Source organism: Petaurus breviceps, unplaced genomic scaffold (genome assembly GCF_028583685.1).
Source record: "Petaurus breviceps papuanus isolate PSGF00001 unplaced genomic scaffold, PetGlider_PUasm1.0 90692, whole genome shotgun sequence".
NCBI lineage: Eukaryota > Metazoa > Chordata > Mammalia > Diprotodontia > Petauridae > Petaurus > Petaurus breviceps.
In genome coordinates, this window is record NW_027187313.1 from 8,854,513 (window position 1) to 8,872,329 (window position 17,817).

General features: G+C 41.4%; 1 protein-coding gene across 2 annotated transcripts; it reads right to left on the reverse strand.

Moving 5' to 3' along the window:
* Positions 1–239: 239 nt before the first annotated feature.
* Positions 240–17,386, reverse strand: FASLG (Fas ligand). 2 transcript variants are annotated; one of them, XM_069065569.1, is made up of 5 exons: positions 16,296–17,386; positions 10,934–11,415; positions 10,257–10,302; positions 2,997–3,050; positions 240–1,533 (listed from the first exon to the last, which is right to left on the reverse strand). In XM_069065569.1, the coding sequence occupies exons 2-5, from the start codon at positions 11,288–11,290 to the stop codon at positions 1,139–1,141; spliced, it is 852 nt and encodes a 283-aa protein (XP_068921670.1). In that variant the 5' UTR covers positions 11,291–11,415; positions 16,296–17,386; the 3' UTR covers positions 240–1,138. The 2 variants fall into 2 exon arrangements, with proteins under 2 accessions (XP_068921670.1, XP_068921671.1); XM_069065570.1 differs by lacking the exon at positions 16,296–17,386 and having other exon boundaries at positions 10,934–11,508.
* Between the last annotated feature and the right edge of the window lie 431 nt (positions 17,387–17,817).

Consider the following 17,817-nt stretch of genomic DNA (forward strand, 5'->3'; position numbering starts at 1 on the left):
GGAAACTGAGCAGACTGAAGTTCTTGTGAAGATGGAATCAATCTGGGAGTAGTTCCTTCACTTTCAGTATGGAAGTGGTAAGGAGACCCAAACTTAAAGAAAAAAACACAATTAATTACTCTAAGAAATAGTGAGCTATGAAGTACTGACAGATTGGAAGAGTTTTTTCTCCGTAAAACCTGCTTTCTACTCACTTCAAAATAATAACATTCCATAGACCGTAATTATACTAAAAATAGATTTTTTTATTATGAATATCTCTTAATAGAAAAATATGCACATATTGTATATAAATATTGTGGACACGGGACAAATAGCTTACATTCATTAGAACTTTCTGAAGACCACAAAACATTGTGCTGTTGTAAACACCTTACTAATAAAGTAAATTCCTTCAGAAATTTCAAGATTCACCACTTAATATTTCCCACATTTTTTCTGATAAGAATTTATCAGAACTCAGAATCCTCAAATGTCTCTACATAGAGAAAACCAAAGTAAGTACTGGTCAGAGAAAATTAATCTTCATAGTGCTGGAATTGGCATAAACACACAGCAACAATTGCACTGACATCCTTTATATGTAGAATGAAAGGTGGTTCTTTGCATAGGAAAATTCTTGTCCTCCTTGTTAGGAAAAAATCTATGCTCTTAGAAATATATCTAGACTTGTAGATGCTGTAAATGGCAGGGACACTTTCATATGCATGTGTGCACAACTACACCCCCCCACACACACACACACACCCCACCCATTCCTTGCCATTCACATTCAGGAACATTCAGTTGAGGACCAGCCTCCCCGAAGGTAGTGAACATATCCATGGAAGATAAGTTTAAAAGGTGCTCTTTACAAGATGAAAAGTCAAAAGACAACTCAGCACTTTTCAGAATAATCTTGGTGGTCACTTGCTTCTATAACCTCATCTACACTCCATGGCCTCCACCGGCTCATGGACCTAGGATGAGACCCAGTGATTCTCATGGTCCTAGGACCCTTGTGGTTTGAGTATCTTCCCTTGACTAGAGGGTGGCTCCCTGCACTCATGGAGCTCCTTATCAAGGCAATATCCTCAGCACTATAACGGGCTGGATACCATCATGAAGCAGTTCCCATCCTCTTTTCTTGAGAGTTATCCTAGAGTTTGTATAAGCCAAAAAATGTCTTGGATTCCTCAAAACTGACCAGTGAAAATGCAGAGACGTTGACATACAAGCTGTCGGCACTGGTGAGGTTGAACACAGCCCCTAGGTAGCTGCTTTGGGCCCACATCTGCTGGCTGGTACAGTAGTTCATCTTCTTTTCTTCCATCAGTACCAAGTGTTGGGGGTAGTTGGGGTTCCTTTTATAAAGTATGTGTTCCAGGGGCTGGTTGTCACAGAGCCGGCCCCTGAAGTACACCTTGGAGTAGACGAAGTAAAGGCCAGTGTCACTGATCACCAGACCCCGGTTCTTGTATTTGACTCCAGAAACAAGGGTGATTCCATAGGTGTCCTCCCATTCAAGTGGGATGCCTTGTGATTTAGGCTTGCCTAAAATCAGAGAGGAGTTTTAAATGAAGGGCATTTACACATCTGAGCTCACTGCTTCCATATCACAACTTTATATGTCTTTGTTATAACAAAAGTTATCTTCAGAATCACTTAGAAATAGAGATATAGCTTGGTATAGTAGAACGAACTTGGGGCTTAGAGTCAGGAGACCTGGGTTTGAATCCTGGCTTTGCTGTTACCTAGCTGTGTGACTATAGCCAAGTTACTCTGAGTCTCAGTCCCTTCATCTGTAAAAGGAGGGGACTGAACAGGATGATCTTTAAAGTCCCCCCCAGTTCTATGAGTTTATGAACCAATGGCACTACAGGAGGTATAACAATGAATTTAATTCAATTCCTTTACCCATTGATAATTCCCTTTGTGACCTTGACTCTGTGATTCAGGGTTCTAGTCTATGAATTAGAAGTAATAATATCACTCCTCTGCCAACTTCATCAGGATATCACAGTGTCTGTAGACTGATCTGATTCAAAAGTGTCAGGATCCCAAGACCAAAAACAAAATGGCCCGAAGGGGTAATGTGCTAAGAGATGTTCAAATTCCTATATTGCAGACTACTGAAATTGGTTAGGGCCCTTAGACTCAGATAGTCCAAGCTCCCATCCAATTTAGAGATACCACTGCAGTGTAGGACCTGAGACTGAAAGTTGAAAGGAACAGAGGTCATATATTCAACCCTTCATTTTACATATGAAGGAACAAAACACCAGAGATGTATGTTACTTGCCTGAGATCCTACAGTGGAGTCAGAACTCTTGTTCTCTGATTTCAAATCCTCTGACTCCAAATCCCCTGGTCCCTCACTCTGTAACATACACCATCTTTAATATAGGGTAATCCAGATTTGATCTGAAGACTTTTAAAGGCAGGCAGCATATTACTTCATGAAATAATCCTTATCTATTATTGATGTGGTAAATCGTAGAAATGATTAACTCTAGGAACTCCATACTGATAGCAAATAATTTGTTTCCTGTTAATAACTACATTACTAGAGGCATGAGGAACACACCCCTCCCACTTCCACCATGTTTACATTTACCCCATTTCTACTGTAAGATACAGTAGTAGACTTGGAACTGCTAGGCTAGGTCATTGATTATGCCCCACTCCTTCACAATGTGCACACCAAAGTCAGTGACTAGACAGTTAAGACTAGACATTTAAGGTTCTTTCTCATTCTATGTAAGAAATGATTAATCATGGCTTCCAAGTAACTATAATTGGAAAATAAAACCATCTCTGTGATTTTATAATAATAAGACACCAGAGTTTTTCAAAGGTATGTACAACCAATTCTGAGGGTCAGTCCATCATGGCCATAGAGCTTTAAAAATTTGGGGGGATTTCTGTGGTCAGTTTTTTTGTCTCCCTAGCTTGCCTAAGAAGCCTCTCCTTTTTGCCAATGGTGCCCTCTGCCCAGCCTGTGCCCCATTACAAACCTGTTAGATGGGCTGCTTTCTTTAGTTCCTTATTTTCAAATGTGTTGCGATGACCTGTATTTTTTTTAAAAGAAAAAAAAGTTCATGAAGAATGAGATGCATATTATTCCACCATTACAAATATAAGCAGGGCATCATCACATGAAAGGAAGCAATTTAGAATATACATGAGGCAGATATCGGATCACATGACTTTCCATGACATGGTATTTCAACAACAGAGAGATATATATTAATATATCAAATTATATGGAAGAATTGTGCAGATCAGGAGGGAAAGGATGCCATAACTGGAGGGAGATGACTGAGATCATGCTGGTGACATTTAAATACTGGAGTATAACACTGAAAAAGTTAATAAATCACAACTCTGACTAAATAGAAGCAAGGCTCTTTGCTAGCTAAAATACAGCCAAGCAGAATAAATGCAGGAAGGAAGGCTACCTTGGGTTATGGTTAGATAGTTTCCAAGATCTTCTCTGGTTTGGCACACAAATAAATTTGAACTATAACCAAAGGTGAACCAAGGAGTCAAGATCATTGCTCTCCCCTCTGCTCTCCAGCTTTTCTGCATTTCTTCCACAGATCTGTTGGCCATAAAGCTCCACTGCTTCTGTGCCATGTTTTGACTATGAAAATCACAACTCTCCCTACAGCTACACATATTGTGACCGTGGAAATGACATAATCTAATCATCACAGCTAATTAGTTGGCTCAGGAAACCCTCCCTCCTCTCAGTGGTGGTGACTACAGATGCTCAACATGGTATTTTTTGGACAGATAATGATTCCTATATCAGCTGGTTTTGTTTGAAGGGATTTTTGTTTTTGTTACAAGGGATGATTCTGGGATGGGAGGAAGGTTTGTATGGGCAGTATATATTGTGATATAAACCACAAAAATCATCAATAAAGATTTAAAAACATGGAGGAGGAGGAAGAGGAAGAGGAGAAGGAGGAAGAGGAAATTGAGGAGGAGGTAGAAGAGGTAATAGTAGAAGAGATGGAAAAGGAAGAGGTAGTAGCAGAGGAGGAAGAGGAGGAGATAAAAAGAGCATGACTAAGAAGTCAGCCCAGAGCAGTCCAGCAAGCTTGTGGTGATACAATGAGACTCAACAATGGTGTAAGAATTGTCCTATTAGGGGTAGCTAGGTGGTGCAGTGAATAGAGCATCAGCCCTGGAGTCAGGAGGACCTGAGTTCAAATCTGATCTCAGACACTTACTAGCTGTGTGACCTGGACAAGTCACTTAACCCCAACTGCGCACTCCCCCCTCTCCCCTCAAAAAAGAATTCCCCAATTAATTAAAAAAAAACTACTAGAAAGATTTTTAATAGGTCATCACTTTCTCCAGACCCTCGGTAGGACCATGAACAACCAAAGACCAGAAAACAGAAAAAGCATTAACAAGTCCTCAGGGAGCTCTTTGCTCCTACTCTGAGCTCAAAAAGCACTGTCAATGTCAGTGTATCAATCACTTGCCTGGCACTGATTATAAAAATCCCTCCTAGTGCTATTTCACGTTCAACATGCATGTATCTCACATTCCACAGCTGGCTTTTGAGCTCCTGGAGAACAGGAACCATGCTGCACATCTGCTGTGTGTGATGAGAGGAGCACTGGACTTGGGAGGCTGGAGAAGGAGACCTCCACTAGGGCTCAGTTATGACACTAAACTGAAGCTCTGGCTTCCCCATCTAGAAAATATGGCAGTTAATTCTTTTTTTCATAGGACTGTGAGGAAAATGCAAATCACAGAGTATTAAACAGATCAGTTGTTAGAATAGAAGGCTGGGGTTTATAGCCCACCTCTGATCTGATGTTAGGCAAATCACTCAACCTCCCTTGGCCTGTTTCCTCCTCTCTAAAATGAGGGAATGGAGCCTTTAGAGCTGTGCTTAATCCCCACTTTAAATTTGTGTTCCTATGCTCCTAAGGCACAGCCCTTACTTATACAGCAATATGTAACTACAGAATGAAGAGCATGGTGCTAGGCACTGGGTATATATGATGTTAAGCCAGGACACAGTTCCTACCGCTGTCCTGCTTAGAGTCCAGAGTAGGAGCACAGGACACAAACCCATGTCACTATAATACAAAGTGTTACAAGAGAAGTATATTTATAAGATTGAAAAAAAAAAGGTATTGGGTAAAATCTGAGAGGGAAAAGATGTTACCAACCCTGGGGATCAGAGAAGGCTTCACTGAGGAGATGGCAGCAACAGAGTGTAAAGGGCTTTGAGCAGCAGGCAGAGTGGTTTCAATTTTACTGGGTGGGCAATAGGGAGCTACTGAAAGTTGTTGAGGAGAGGAACGGTATGACTAGATCTCTCGAATAAGTCCATTCTTTTCTATTCCCCATACCATTATCCTCATTAACACCAGCTAGACAATCTCAACAACTACCTAGTAGATTTTCCAATAGCCACTCTCATGTCCCTCCAATTTAGCACTGACAGACTGATGAAGATTAGCCATGGTTGTAATCGTGCTACTACTATGCTCCAGGATCTTCCGTAGCTCTGTTACCTACAGAATTCAAACGTGTCTGCTTGGTACTGAGGGCCCTACACAACCCAGAGTCACCCCTTTTCATCCCATACCATCCTCTTCCAAGCACTCTGTGCTGTAGCCAGACTGGACTGGTCTCCATCCCTCAAACACACCCCACGCTTTCCTCCAAAGACTCGTGCTATTCCCAAATCCTGGGATGTCCTTATTTCCCTTTCATCTGTTAAATTACTAACCTAATTCAAGTGCCACCTCCTCCATGAAGCTTTATCTGACTTCTCCCCTATCTATACCCAGCCCGTGCACTGTCGGTCACAGTCTTCACCTTTACACCACCCATAACACTTCATTTTGTACTTCATGTTATATTATACATGACTGATTCCTCTGTTTACGTTTTATCATTCTGCTGAACTACAAACTATAGCAGAGCCATCCAGGTGGTGAAGTAGACAGAGCACTAGATGGATCAGGTTCAAATCCTGCCTCAGATACTTCCTAGCTGTGTGACCTGGGCTAAGTCACTCAACATCTGCCCGTCTCAATTTCCTCACCTGTAAAAGGGGGATAGTACTGGCTTCCCTGGGTTGTGGTGAAGTTGAGATATTTCTAAAGCACTTTGTAAACCTTAAAGAGCATTTTATTATTACTATTATTAATACTAATTTTTAGTATTATTATTAATTATATGGTAATTAATATTACTCTTTAAAAGGAGGGGTTAGATCTTTTTGCAACTTTCTATCTTGTCCAGCCTCTAGCACAATACTCTGGAAGTAAGAAGGTTCTTGATGCCTGTTTATTGGTATGCATAATTCATTGAAGGACCACAATAAATATTTGCTGAATAAGGAAATTAATGAATAGGACATGACTTTCTGACACTGGTAAAGACTGTTACACTTGTATGGATGAGGCTTTGGCTACCTCTGACCCTACCCACATTCCAGTCACCCTGGCATGCACAGTGCATACATGTATATAGCTATAGGCACACTCATGCTATAGACATACCCACATCTGCATACACATAAGCATATGATACATATTGTACATAGTGTCTGTGTCTGCTGCTACTCTGATGAACCTCTTGTATTCTCTACCCTTCCCCCTGATCACCTACCACACTGAGAGAAAACTAGGAAAGATGCTGTACATGAAGAAAAAAGAAGATGATGGTTCATTTTAGTTCAAAGCAATGACATCTTTGAGGTCAAAAGTCAATAATGAAGTATTGACTCTAACATCAGAAGCTCACTTACCTATTGCTACATGAGATATGAAGCACCCTAAGGATGTTATCTTATTTGATCAGACTGATGCCCTTTTCCATAAGTCCTCTCAAGGTCTGGCTTGGTTCCCAGCCTGATGATATTATTTTTATTTCCTCCTTCATGTACATCAGTCAACCAATGGACCCAACAATATAAGCTTGTAAGTCCCACCAAGAATTAGGAGCTACTTAGGAAATATCACTAAGGTCCCTACATCTAGATTACAGGGCTTCATAACACACACGTATATGCATACAAATATATACATGTGTATATATACATATACAAACATACAATACATGATATCAATATGTGTACATGTCTTTATATACCTGTATAGATTAATAACTGAATTCCAACAGTTTCCTTTGAAAACCTATATATTTTATTTTGTACACATTTTAAAAAAAAACATGATTTGCCTCAGTTTCCTCATCTGTAAAATGGGCTGGAGAAGGAAATGACAAACTGCTCCAGTATCTTTGCCCAGAAAACCCCAAATGGGGTCATGAAGAGTTGGACATGACTAAAATGATTAACAACATTATTCTGAGAAAGGGTGCACAGAACTCACCAGATTGCCAAAGGAGTCCATAACAGAAATGATTAAGAACTCCTCAGCTAAGGCAGCTTTATGTACATATTGCCTATATAGTTGTTGGAGCACAGTTAGAAATACAAAGCTTAACTTTGCCATCCTATTTTTGTCTTGTTTTTTTTTGTTGTTGCTGTTCATTGAAGATTTTGTTTGTTGTTGTTCAGTCATTCCCTCATGTCCAACATTTCATGACCCTATTTGGGGTTTTCTTGACAAAGATACTGAACTGGTTTGCCATTTCCTTCTCCAGCTTGTTTTATAGATGAGGAAACTGAGGTAAACAGGGTTAAGTGACTTGACCAAGGTCACACAGCTAGGCAGTGTCTCAGGCTGGATTTGAACTCAGGAAGATGAATCCTTCCAGGCCCAGCACTCTATCTACCATGCCACCTAGCTGACCCCTTGTTTGAGGTACTGTTATTTTGTTCTAGGTTTCATTTTCTCCTTTCCTTGTTTGGTCTTCGGTAAAGAAAACTTTCACAAGTGAACAAGAAGCCTTTTCTAATCTCCCTTTTGCTGGTACCTTCCCTGTGCTGATTACCTGCAGTTTATCCCATCTATATCTTGTTTGTAAATAGTTGTTTTCCATCCCCATTGGACTATGAGCTCTTTGACAGTAAGGGAATGTTTGGGGTTTTTTTTTGCCTTTCCTTGTATTCTCAGCACTTAGTGCAGTGCCTGCCATATGAGAGATGCTAAGTAAATGTTATTTACTGATTGACAGATGAATTGGGTTTTCTTGTTACAGGAGATAATACATTAAGGTAGGAAGAGCAATGGATTGCAAATCAGAAAAACTGGGTCCTAAATCCATCTCTGCCACTCATTAGTTATGTAATCTTAGACAAGTCAATTAAATTCTCAGGGCTCAGTTTCATCTGGAAAATGGGTAGATTTGATGACCTCTAAGGTTCTTCCAGCTCTAAACTTATGATCTGACACAGCCTCATCACCTCCTCCTGATCCAGTCCCAACTGGGCTACTCTTCACAACCAAATATGTCAGTATGCTCCCCCCTTGTGTAAGAAGGTAATCCAATGAACAAATAAATGACCCACTTGCCAAGGAAAGCTTACTTCTGGCTAAGAGCTCTATAACTCTGAGCTTCAGTGTTAACCCAGTTTCTTATTTCCCAATAGAACCACCCTTGCTCTGATAGCTCCTTGCCCCCTTAGGAAAAGAAAAAGAAATGCTTCACAAAGATTCTGTGTTGGGTCCCCCCTTTTCAATCCAGATCTCACATAAGCCTTCTACGCCTTTGGAGACAGTACAGTTTCTGTGGGCCCAAACTCCCATTATAAGCCTCTCCATTCTTCGTGAGGCTGATCTTCAGATGAGAGGCATACAGTCTATTATAGAGCCCATATCTGAATCCTTTCCAGCTTTATAAGACCTGTAGGATACTGTGTTCCATTGATTTAGAGAACTAAGGATCACTTCTACAACATAATGAGGTATCAAAGGAGGATGTTAGTGATTAACAGTAACAATAAAGGAAACAAAGTCCAAATTTCAGATAGCATTTTAGGAAAGGACACATGAAACTAAGAGGACTAAAGAATTGGGTTCAATGCAATATAAAATCCTTCTTTCACCCCATTCTGCGCTTCACATGTGTGTACCTGTCTTATCTTCCCACTTAGAACACAATCTCTTTGAGAGCAGAGATCATAGGATCATAGCTTTTTAATTGGAAATGGCCTTGGAGGGCATTTAGTCCAACCCCATCTTGTTACAGATGAGGAAACTGAGGCCTGTAGTGAGGAAGTAACTTTCACAAGCTCACATGAATAGTAAATAGTACAATCAGGATTTGAACCTAAGTGCTCTCATTCTAAAAGCAATGTCCTTCCCACGTTACCATGCCATCACTCCATGAGGCCACATTTCTCAGATGTTTTTAGTCTTCCCTAGCACCTAGTTCAGAGATACTTGTTGAATTAAATTGCATTACTATACTTCCTACTCTCTTTCCAATTCCCCCACATTCCCATTTTGTTAATATACAAATAAGCCAGGCCTCCTCCTACTACAAATTTGCAATTATTAAGACCGGAAGATTTGAAAATACAGTTTAACTTGACCACTGATAATATGATGTGGGACCAACTGGTAAGTAGCATATTACCAAAAGTGTGGATGTAAGACACGGCATAAAAAGCATTAGTAAACATCTTTATACCTGGAAAAGGAGGTAAGCCAATCATAGAGTAAGAGTAAAAGACAACAGATGAACTTCTGAAGAAGTACATTGATACCCCCAAGACACTAAAAGAACCAAGTGGCCTCCGAGTCATCACATAAGTATTATTTGGAAGATTTCTAGGAAAGCACATAATGACAAGGCATGGAGAGTTTGGGAACCTACATACAGATTGATCAAAGTATCCAGTCATGGATCCATCAAAGATCTAGTCACTATCAACTAATTTCTAACACAGAGATTATGAGAGAAAGGTACAATTGCCTTCAACACAGTCAAATCTTAATTGTCCTTGTAGATAGGAGGGAGTCCCCTTACCTCTATAAACATCCAGGTGACTTATAGCTATTGTTGTCAAAAGGGAATGCAGATGGGGATTATGCATGGGTGTGAGCATCCCAAAGACAATTCTGAATTTTCCAAAGCTTTGTCTTAGTCTAGTTATATATCTCCTCCTTTTGCAGAGATATTGAAGACTACAAATATGTGGTCTAGTAATAGGAAGCAGCTAAAATAACCGTAATGACCAGCAAAAGAGTTAGAAGTAGCCTGGAGTATGTATTCAGTGAATGCAAGAAAGAAAAGGGATGAAAATTAGGAAGTATTTCGTAAATTTGGTTGCTTGCTTAGGATTTGCATGGGGTACCTCATACATGTGTATAAATATGACTCACCTGTTTGCTGCTCAGGAGATGAAACTACCTGCCCATCACTGGTAGACTGGCAAAAGAAAATAAATGAATGTAAGATACATTTAGTCTAGTGAATAAGGGAGGTCTCATTGTCATGACTTTAAAGTCCTGGACAAAGACCCCAACAAACCTGAGATCCTCTTCCTAACTAAAGAAGATCAACATTCTCTGTGCCTCAGTTTTAACATTTAAAAAACAGGTTAGAAAAACAAGACTGCCCAAACACTTAGGAATCACATGATTAGGTTTGAAAATATCCTTGATCCATTGACATCAAAAGCTCCTACACTCACATTCATGGGTCTTGTTTCTGTTTTTTCTAAACAGACAAGTGAGAGGCAGTGTACCCGCTTTTTTGTTGGAATCTCTGTTTCCAATTTGGCCCTTGATTCATTTTATTACCAAAGAACAGAGAAGTTCAGAGCTGGGAGTGACCTTAGAAATTATCTTATCTAGCCCAGAACTTCCAACCCTCAAGCCTCACTTTGCCCCTTCCATGCTTCTGTCTCTCTGTCCATAGGATGGGGTGACTGGTACTATTCACTTCACAGCAAAGAAAAAAAGGATCAGAAAGCACTTTGAGGAGTGACCATCAGAGTTATCTCACGCACACTCACTCTAATATGTAGCAGTCCACCTAAGAAGGAGTTCAGGCTTACCTCTCTGAGTTGGGCTAACTCCTTCTCCAAGTGGAACAGCTGAAACATTCCCATTCCCAGTCCAGCCAGGGCCACCAGAACCATAAAAAAGATCAGAAGAAGATAGAGTCTCGTGTTGTCGGTTCTCTTCTTTAGAGATGAGCAGGGGAGAAGAGGTGGAGGTGGAGGGGCTGCATGTGGCAGTGGTGGTGGTGGCAGTGGTGGTGGCGGTGGTGGTGGTGGTGGCCTCCTCAGACCAGCCCTTCCAGGCACAGGGGGTGCACAGGGAAGAGCTGTTAATGGGGGAGCACAGGGAGGGCCGGCACTGCTGTCTACCCAGTAGATTTGAGGGTAAAGATAATTCAGGTTCTGCTGCATGGCCAAGAAGTAGTAGCAGGGGCTGGTTCTCCCGGAGTGGAAGGCTCTCTTCTCTTAGTTTTTGGAAGGACCAATCCTCCTTCAGTAGAAGAAAGTGTTTAGCGGAGCAGGGATTCCTGTGGGGGCTGTATGAAAGAAAGAAACTCAGGTCTATCTTTATACAGCCACAGCAGCCCAGGGAAGCCTCCTTCTTGTTCTCAACATGTGCAGATTTTCTGAGAGACACCTGCTCTCTGAGGAAGTCTCAGGAAACGTAGAGCAACCCTCTGAGAGTTTCCACCCACAATCTTCTGACGCACACTTTGAAAAGCTTCAGGCTGCTGTCCCTCCCTGGGTGAGTGAGACAGCAAGACCTAGCCCTCAGACCCTAATGGAACAAATTTGCATTGAAAAGCATTTAGTAAGCACCCACTGTCCTTGCAGGATCATTCACTGACAGACCACCTCTGGACATTCCAGTTCTAAGCTTGTAGTTCCCATAGTCGGGAGGACTTGCTCATTCCCCTCCTCCCACTAGGCACAAGGACAAAATAGACCAGGTTCGCCTTCTACATCCTAGTTAAAATCTGGTCATTTTGCCACGTGCATAATTTTATAAGCCTAGCAATGAGAATGGCACACATTACCTTCATTCTCTAGAAATGTTAACTGTAAACTTCATTTGTTTTCTTTATTCTTTTTCACCCATCACTGACTGATAGTCAGGACACTTGATCACTGAGCTATGGATCCTTGAGAATATCAGGATTAGTAGGATGGCATTTATTGTTGTGCATATCAAAGGAAGCCAACTTCCTTTTAAACCTCATTCCCCAAAGCATTCACCTCAGCATCCATCAGCTCTTTGCACACACTCCATTTTTCCTTAACTTAGCCCTTAGGTGTACATTTAACTTCTAGGCTGGTACATGAAGCTGTTCATACCTGGTAAGACCTGCCAGATGCTTGGCAGCTCCCACATCACATCTCCCTCTCCCTTCTCTGCTTTCTTTGGCCTATTCTTCTCTGGCATGGCCTCATGAACTTTGTTCCCTGGCACAAGTCAGTACATGGAAAAGATTATAAAATACCTCTGCATATGTAAGTACTGACGGGTCCAATGCTACAGCACACTGGGGTGGCGCAAAGGTAGGGCACAGTGTGAATGAAGGTGGAATAAAATGTGCATACCAAATGATATTCATTGCATGGAAATGCTTATGTCTTGTGGCCTTTCTCTATAATTACATGTACACACACAGAGACATAAATACACACACATATACACATATGCATCATACACGTGTGTGTGTGTGTGTGTGTGTGTGTAATGTGTGTGTAAGAACTCAGTTCAAATCCTGCCTCAGGCACTTACTAGTTGTGTGACCCTGGGCAAATCATTTAACTCTGTTTGCCTCAGTTTTCTCATCTGTAAAAGTGCTAGAAAAGAAAATGGCAAACAATTCCAGTATCTTTGCCAAGAAAACCCAAGTGGGATCATGGAGACTCAGACATGCTTGAAACAACTGAACAAAATACATACATACATAGACACATATATATATATATATCTGTGTGTAAAATAGACATGTGTGTATGTATATATAAAATAGGTATTTAAAAATATAAATATATGTGTGTTACAGTTTGTGGGTAAATCAAATGTCCTAAAGGCCAATTTAAATAAAGTAATTTTTTCATGTCACCCACTTTTTCCTTTTTGTGTTTAAAAGAGGTTTGTTGGGGACATTCACATAGATACCTAGAGAGCAGTCTTCATTTCAAGATCTCCTAAGCAAGCAAATCTTCAATATGCAACCATACAATGTTGCTTCCATTTCTGATAATAAAAAATAATAATAGCTAGCAGTGTGTAGCATTTTAAAGTGTGCCAAGTACTTTACAGAGCTTTCACTTTATCCTGAAAACATCCTTGGAAGATAGAATCCATTATTATTATTATCCTCATTTTATAAATGGGAAAACTGAAGGTGTGAGAGATTAAGTGACTTGCCTAGTGTCAGACAGCTAGTAAATGTCCAAGACTGAATTTAGACTCAGGTCTTCCTGACTCTGGGTCCTGTGCTCTGTCCATGGAGCCTCCTAGCTGCCTCTATGTCATTTGGGTAAATATCAGTTGCTGTCTTTTTTATATTGAGTATGAAAAGTTCCTTAGAAATAAAAGAAGATGTGTAGTCCAACTTGCAGGGAGAGGTCTAGTTCTGACACTGACTTTTTACATAGTTGAGTCCTTTCATCTCTCTAGGACTCAGTTACAAAAGGGCTACTTTGCTAGATCCCTTGGCAACTTCAGCCATTGTCTTAATCATAGATAGGAGATCAGGAAAGGAATTGGGAAAATATATGTAGTCCCCTTCATTTTATCACTGACTGGGCAAGTGACATTTTGTTCTCTAGAAGTTATGAAATTAGTCAGTCAATTAGCATATATTAAGTGTTTACCACATGCCAGGGAAACACCAAGAATACAAAGGACAAAAAAAAATAGTCCTTGCTCTCAAAAAGCTTACAGAATAATGGGGGTAACAGCTTGCAAACAACTATAAACAAAGAATACATATACTAAATTACAAATAGCAGAGGGAAGGTGCTCACGTTAAGGGAGGAACAGAAAGGATTCTTGCAGAAGGTAGAACTCTAGCTGGAACTGAAGGAAGCTAGGGAAGCCAGGAGGTAGGGATAGGGAGGGAGAGGGTTTCAGACATGGCAAACTGTCAGTAGAAATGCTCAGTCTGCAGATAAAGTATCACGTGCAAGGAACAGCAAGGAGATTGTCATTGGAGGAAGATCACTTTTACAGATTAGCGGAGGATGGAATGGAAAGGGGAGAAAGCTGTGGCTGGAAGACCGACCTGGAGGCTAGTCAAATAGTTCAAGCATGAGGAGAGGGGATGAGGCTCTCACCAGCATGGTGGCGTGTCAGAGGAGAGAAGGGGGTGTATGTGAGAAGTAAAAGCAATAGCCCTTGGAAACTGATTGGATATGAAGGTTGAGAGAGTGAAGAATTGAGGATAATACCTACATTTCAAGTCTAAGTGACTAGGAGTATGACTGTATCATCCACAGCTATAGGGGAGAGTTTTGGGGGAAAGACAATGAGTTCAGTTTTGTAAATGTTAATTTTTAGATTTCTGTGAAACAACCAATTTGAGATCAGAGATGAGAAATTCAAGACACAGAGAGAGGTGAGGGCTACATAAATAAACTTGAAAATTATCTGCATAGAGAAGACAGTTGAATCCATGGGAGTTGATGAAATTACCAAATGAAACAATATAGAGTAAGAGAAGAGGATACAGGATTGAACCTTGTAGAACGCCCACAGTTAAGGGACATGACCTGGATGAAATTCCAACAAAGGAGACTGAGAAGGAATGGTCAAAGAGTCAGAACCAAGAAAGTGTAGTGCCCTAAAAACTAGAGAAGAGAATAGTGACTGACAGTGTCAAAGGCTGTAGAGAGATCAAGAAGGGTCAGGATTGAGAAAAGACCATTAGTTTTGGTGATTAAGAGATCGTTGGCAACTTTGGAGTGAACAATTTTGGTTGAATGATGAGATCAGACTGCAAAGTTAAGAGGAAAGGAAGTGGAGGCATTAGTTACATACAGCTTCCTTAAGGAGTTTAGTCACAAAAGGGAGGACACGAATAAGATGAAATACTAGGGATGGACAGATCAGGTGAGTGGTTTTTTTAAGTATAAGAGAGACATGAACAAGCTTGTTGTCAGTAGGGAAGCAGCTAGTAGACAGGGAGAGATTACAGGTAAGTGAGAGCTGAGACGTTAGAGGGGGCATCTTGCTAGAGAAGATGGCATGGAGTGGGGACACTTGTACAGAGGGGTTTGCCTTGTTGAGAAGGGGTGGAGGACATAGTGACAAGAAACATCTGAGTAGGTGAGATGATGATGATGAGGGCAGACCAGGGAGCTCTCTAAATGAACTCAACTTTTTCAGGGAAATACATGAGGCAAGGTTGTCAGCTGAAAGGGTAGGGAGGAAGGGGAGCCATGGGAGGTTTGAGCAAGATGATGAAGTTTGAAAAAGCCATTGTAGTGGGTGGGATAGTCAATTAGGGAGTAAAAGGATTGACCTGCTGCAGTGGGAACCCAACTGAGATTATAACAGAAATGTGCAGTGGACCATAATTTTCTCCATATTAATTTAGCAGTGTGTGAGTAGACATGAAGGCAATGGGCGTGATTCTGAAGAACTGATTGATGATAGGAGCCGTTGAATAATCATGGAAGTCAGTTCTCCCACTCTAGGCTGAGCCTGGCAATCAGGTTCAGATATGAATGCGCTATTCTGTGACACTCTGTAGTAGCTTCAAAAGGTCTAGTCAAGACAATCCCCAGCCCTTTGCAAGATATTAAGATGGAAGGTATTTTAGAACTGATCCAAGGTTTCATATATCCTCTAAATTGAATGTAATAAGGTTTGACCCAAACTAAGCCTATTGTATTTTGGTTCTGAAGTTTCAGAAGGCCAAAAGATATTTTGCTTCCAGGAAGCTTTCAATGAATACCGGGGTGACCTGGTGCAAAGTCATCCCAGAGTCATGCCAGCACAAATTATCCCTTAGGGGCAAGGGTAAGAATGGAATGAGGGGGAAGAATGGACTGGCATTAGGAAGGCTGACTGGAAGGCAAAGATATAACCACAAAATTGAAACAGTCCCTCCTTTTAAGAAGTTTATACTCTAAGTAATCTAGGGATTTTGACAGGTGATCATTGGAAAGGATGGGGAAAGGACAGATCACAATGTAATCTTGGAATGGACAGTATTAGGGATGATATTAAGGGGGTATTCACCCAGAACTCAGGCAGGCTCACGGCAATGCTTTTTATTCAGCTCCATCAGTGAAGGTACTTATCTTTGAGGCTGCTTCCTTGTCTGATAAAATGTAATCTGGAACTGGACCTTAAGCATAGCACTGGAGTTGGTTTTCCTGGGGCTTAGCTGATTCCAATCTAATCCCTGTGTCACTCTTTTTGCCCACTCACCTGTGCTCATCCAGATCCATAAAATCATCCTTATCCCTGGGGACAGCAAAACCATCCCTTCTTCTGGGGACTTGAGGTCACTGTTGCCCCCTTATGTTTCTGCTTCTACCGCACTCTCCACAGCTGCTGGCACCATGATCTGTGAGAAATCAGAGACACACAGTTTAGCTCGTGTACCTGCTGGTCTGTCCTGCAAAAACCTCAACTCGTTCTTTCTCTGTGGATATTCAAACTCAGGAGCAGTGCTCGCTAAAATGTACCTACCTACTGCAGGAAAGAAGCCTGAGAGCTTCGGGGGAGAAGAGGAGGAAGGCTGCCAATCACACCACTGTCCAAATGGTACCCAGCACCCTTGGAGGAATTCCACTTAAGTTCTGAGCATAGACTCAAGGGCGGCCAGAGTGAAATAAGGGAGGGGAGGATATTGAGGAAGTGGTCAGATTCTCAACAGGAAAGGCTTCCTCTAACAGACAGTCCTGGTGGCAGGAGCTATGAAGCATAAACCGCAGGAGTCACTGGCCTCAGAGCCCTATCTTCAGGGCTCTGAAAAGTCTATTTCCTCCCCTACCTCCACCTTGGAGGTCTTTGTCAGTCAGTCGATAAAACATTTGTTAAGGGACTATTATGTGGCAGGGCACTATGCTAAATACTGGGGATTAAAAAAAAGCAGAAGGCAACCCCTGCCCTCAAGGAGCTTGCCATCTAATGGAGGAGACAGAAAGCAAACACATATGTCCTTCTCTAAAAAAAAAAATCCATGATTTCCTCATATACTGGGCTAAAGGCCCTCCGCTCAGCCAAGATGTAATTCTAGTTCAAGTTCTGAGAACATTTTAATGTCCTGTTTTGTTGCTAGGTAATTAATCTTAGAAAACACCTGGATCTTCAACAAGGTCAAGCTCTCTGATCATGGGTGTCCCACAGGGCCCTCTCCTCTCCTCCCTCAACACTATTTCACTTGGTGATCTCATCAGCTCCCAAGGATTTAATAACTACCTCTCTGCTGATGATTCTTAAATCTACTTATCCAGCCTTAACCTATTTGCTAAGTAGCATCTCCAAATGCCTAGAGCCTTTGACATCTTCAGTTCAACCATGTCCCAAATTCAAGTCATCATTTCCCAAACCCTTCCCTCCCTAGCTTACTGTCAATGGTACCACCATCCTCCAACTCACTCAGACTTGTAACGTAGGCACCAACCTTGTCTCCACTCCCTCTCACCGCTTCTATCCAGTAACTTGCCAAGGCCTTCATAACATCCCTCCAATGTGGCCCCTCCTCACCTCTGACACTGCCACCACCTGGGACAGACCTGGACCATTGGAATAGCCTGGTCTCCCTGCCACAAGTCTCTCTCCACTCCAGTCCATCTTCCATTCAGCCAACAAAATGATCTTCCTAAAGTCTGGGTCTGACCATGCCATGCTCTACTCAAACTCCAGTGAGTTTGTTCCCTGTCACCTCGGTAATCAAATATAAGATCCTGTCTGGTATTCAAAACCCTTAATTATCTGACCACTT

Coding starts and splice junctions, on each gene's coding strand:
- FASLG (XM_069065569.1), bottom strand. CDS start 11,290: ATGCAGCAGAACCTGAATTATCTTTACCCTCAAATCTACTGGGTAGAC. Junction 10,303..10,933: donor AGTTAGCCCAACTCAGAGAG/GTAAGCCTGAAC, acceptor TTCTTTTGCCAG/TCTACCAGTGATGGGCAGGT. Junction 3,051..10,256: donor ATCTCCTGAGCAGCAAACAG/GTGAGTCATATT, acceptor AAAAAAATACAG/GTCATCGCAACACATTTGAA.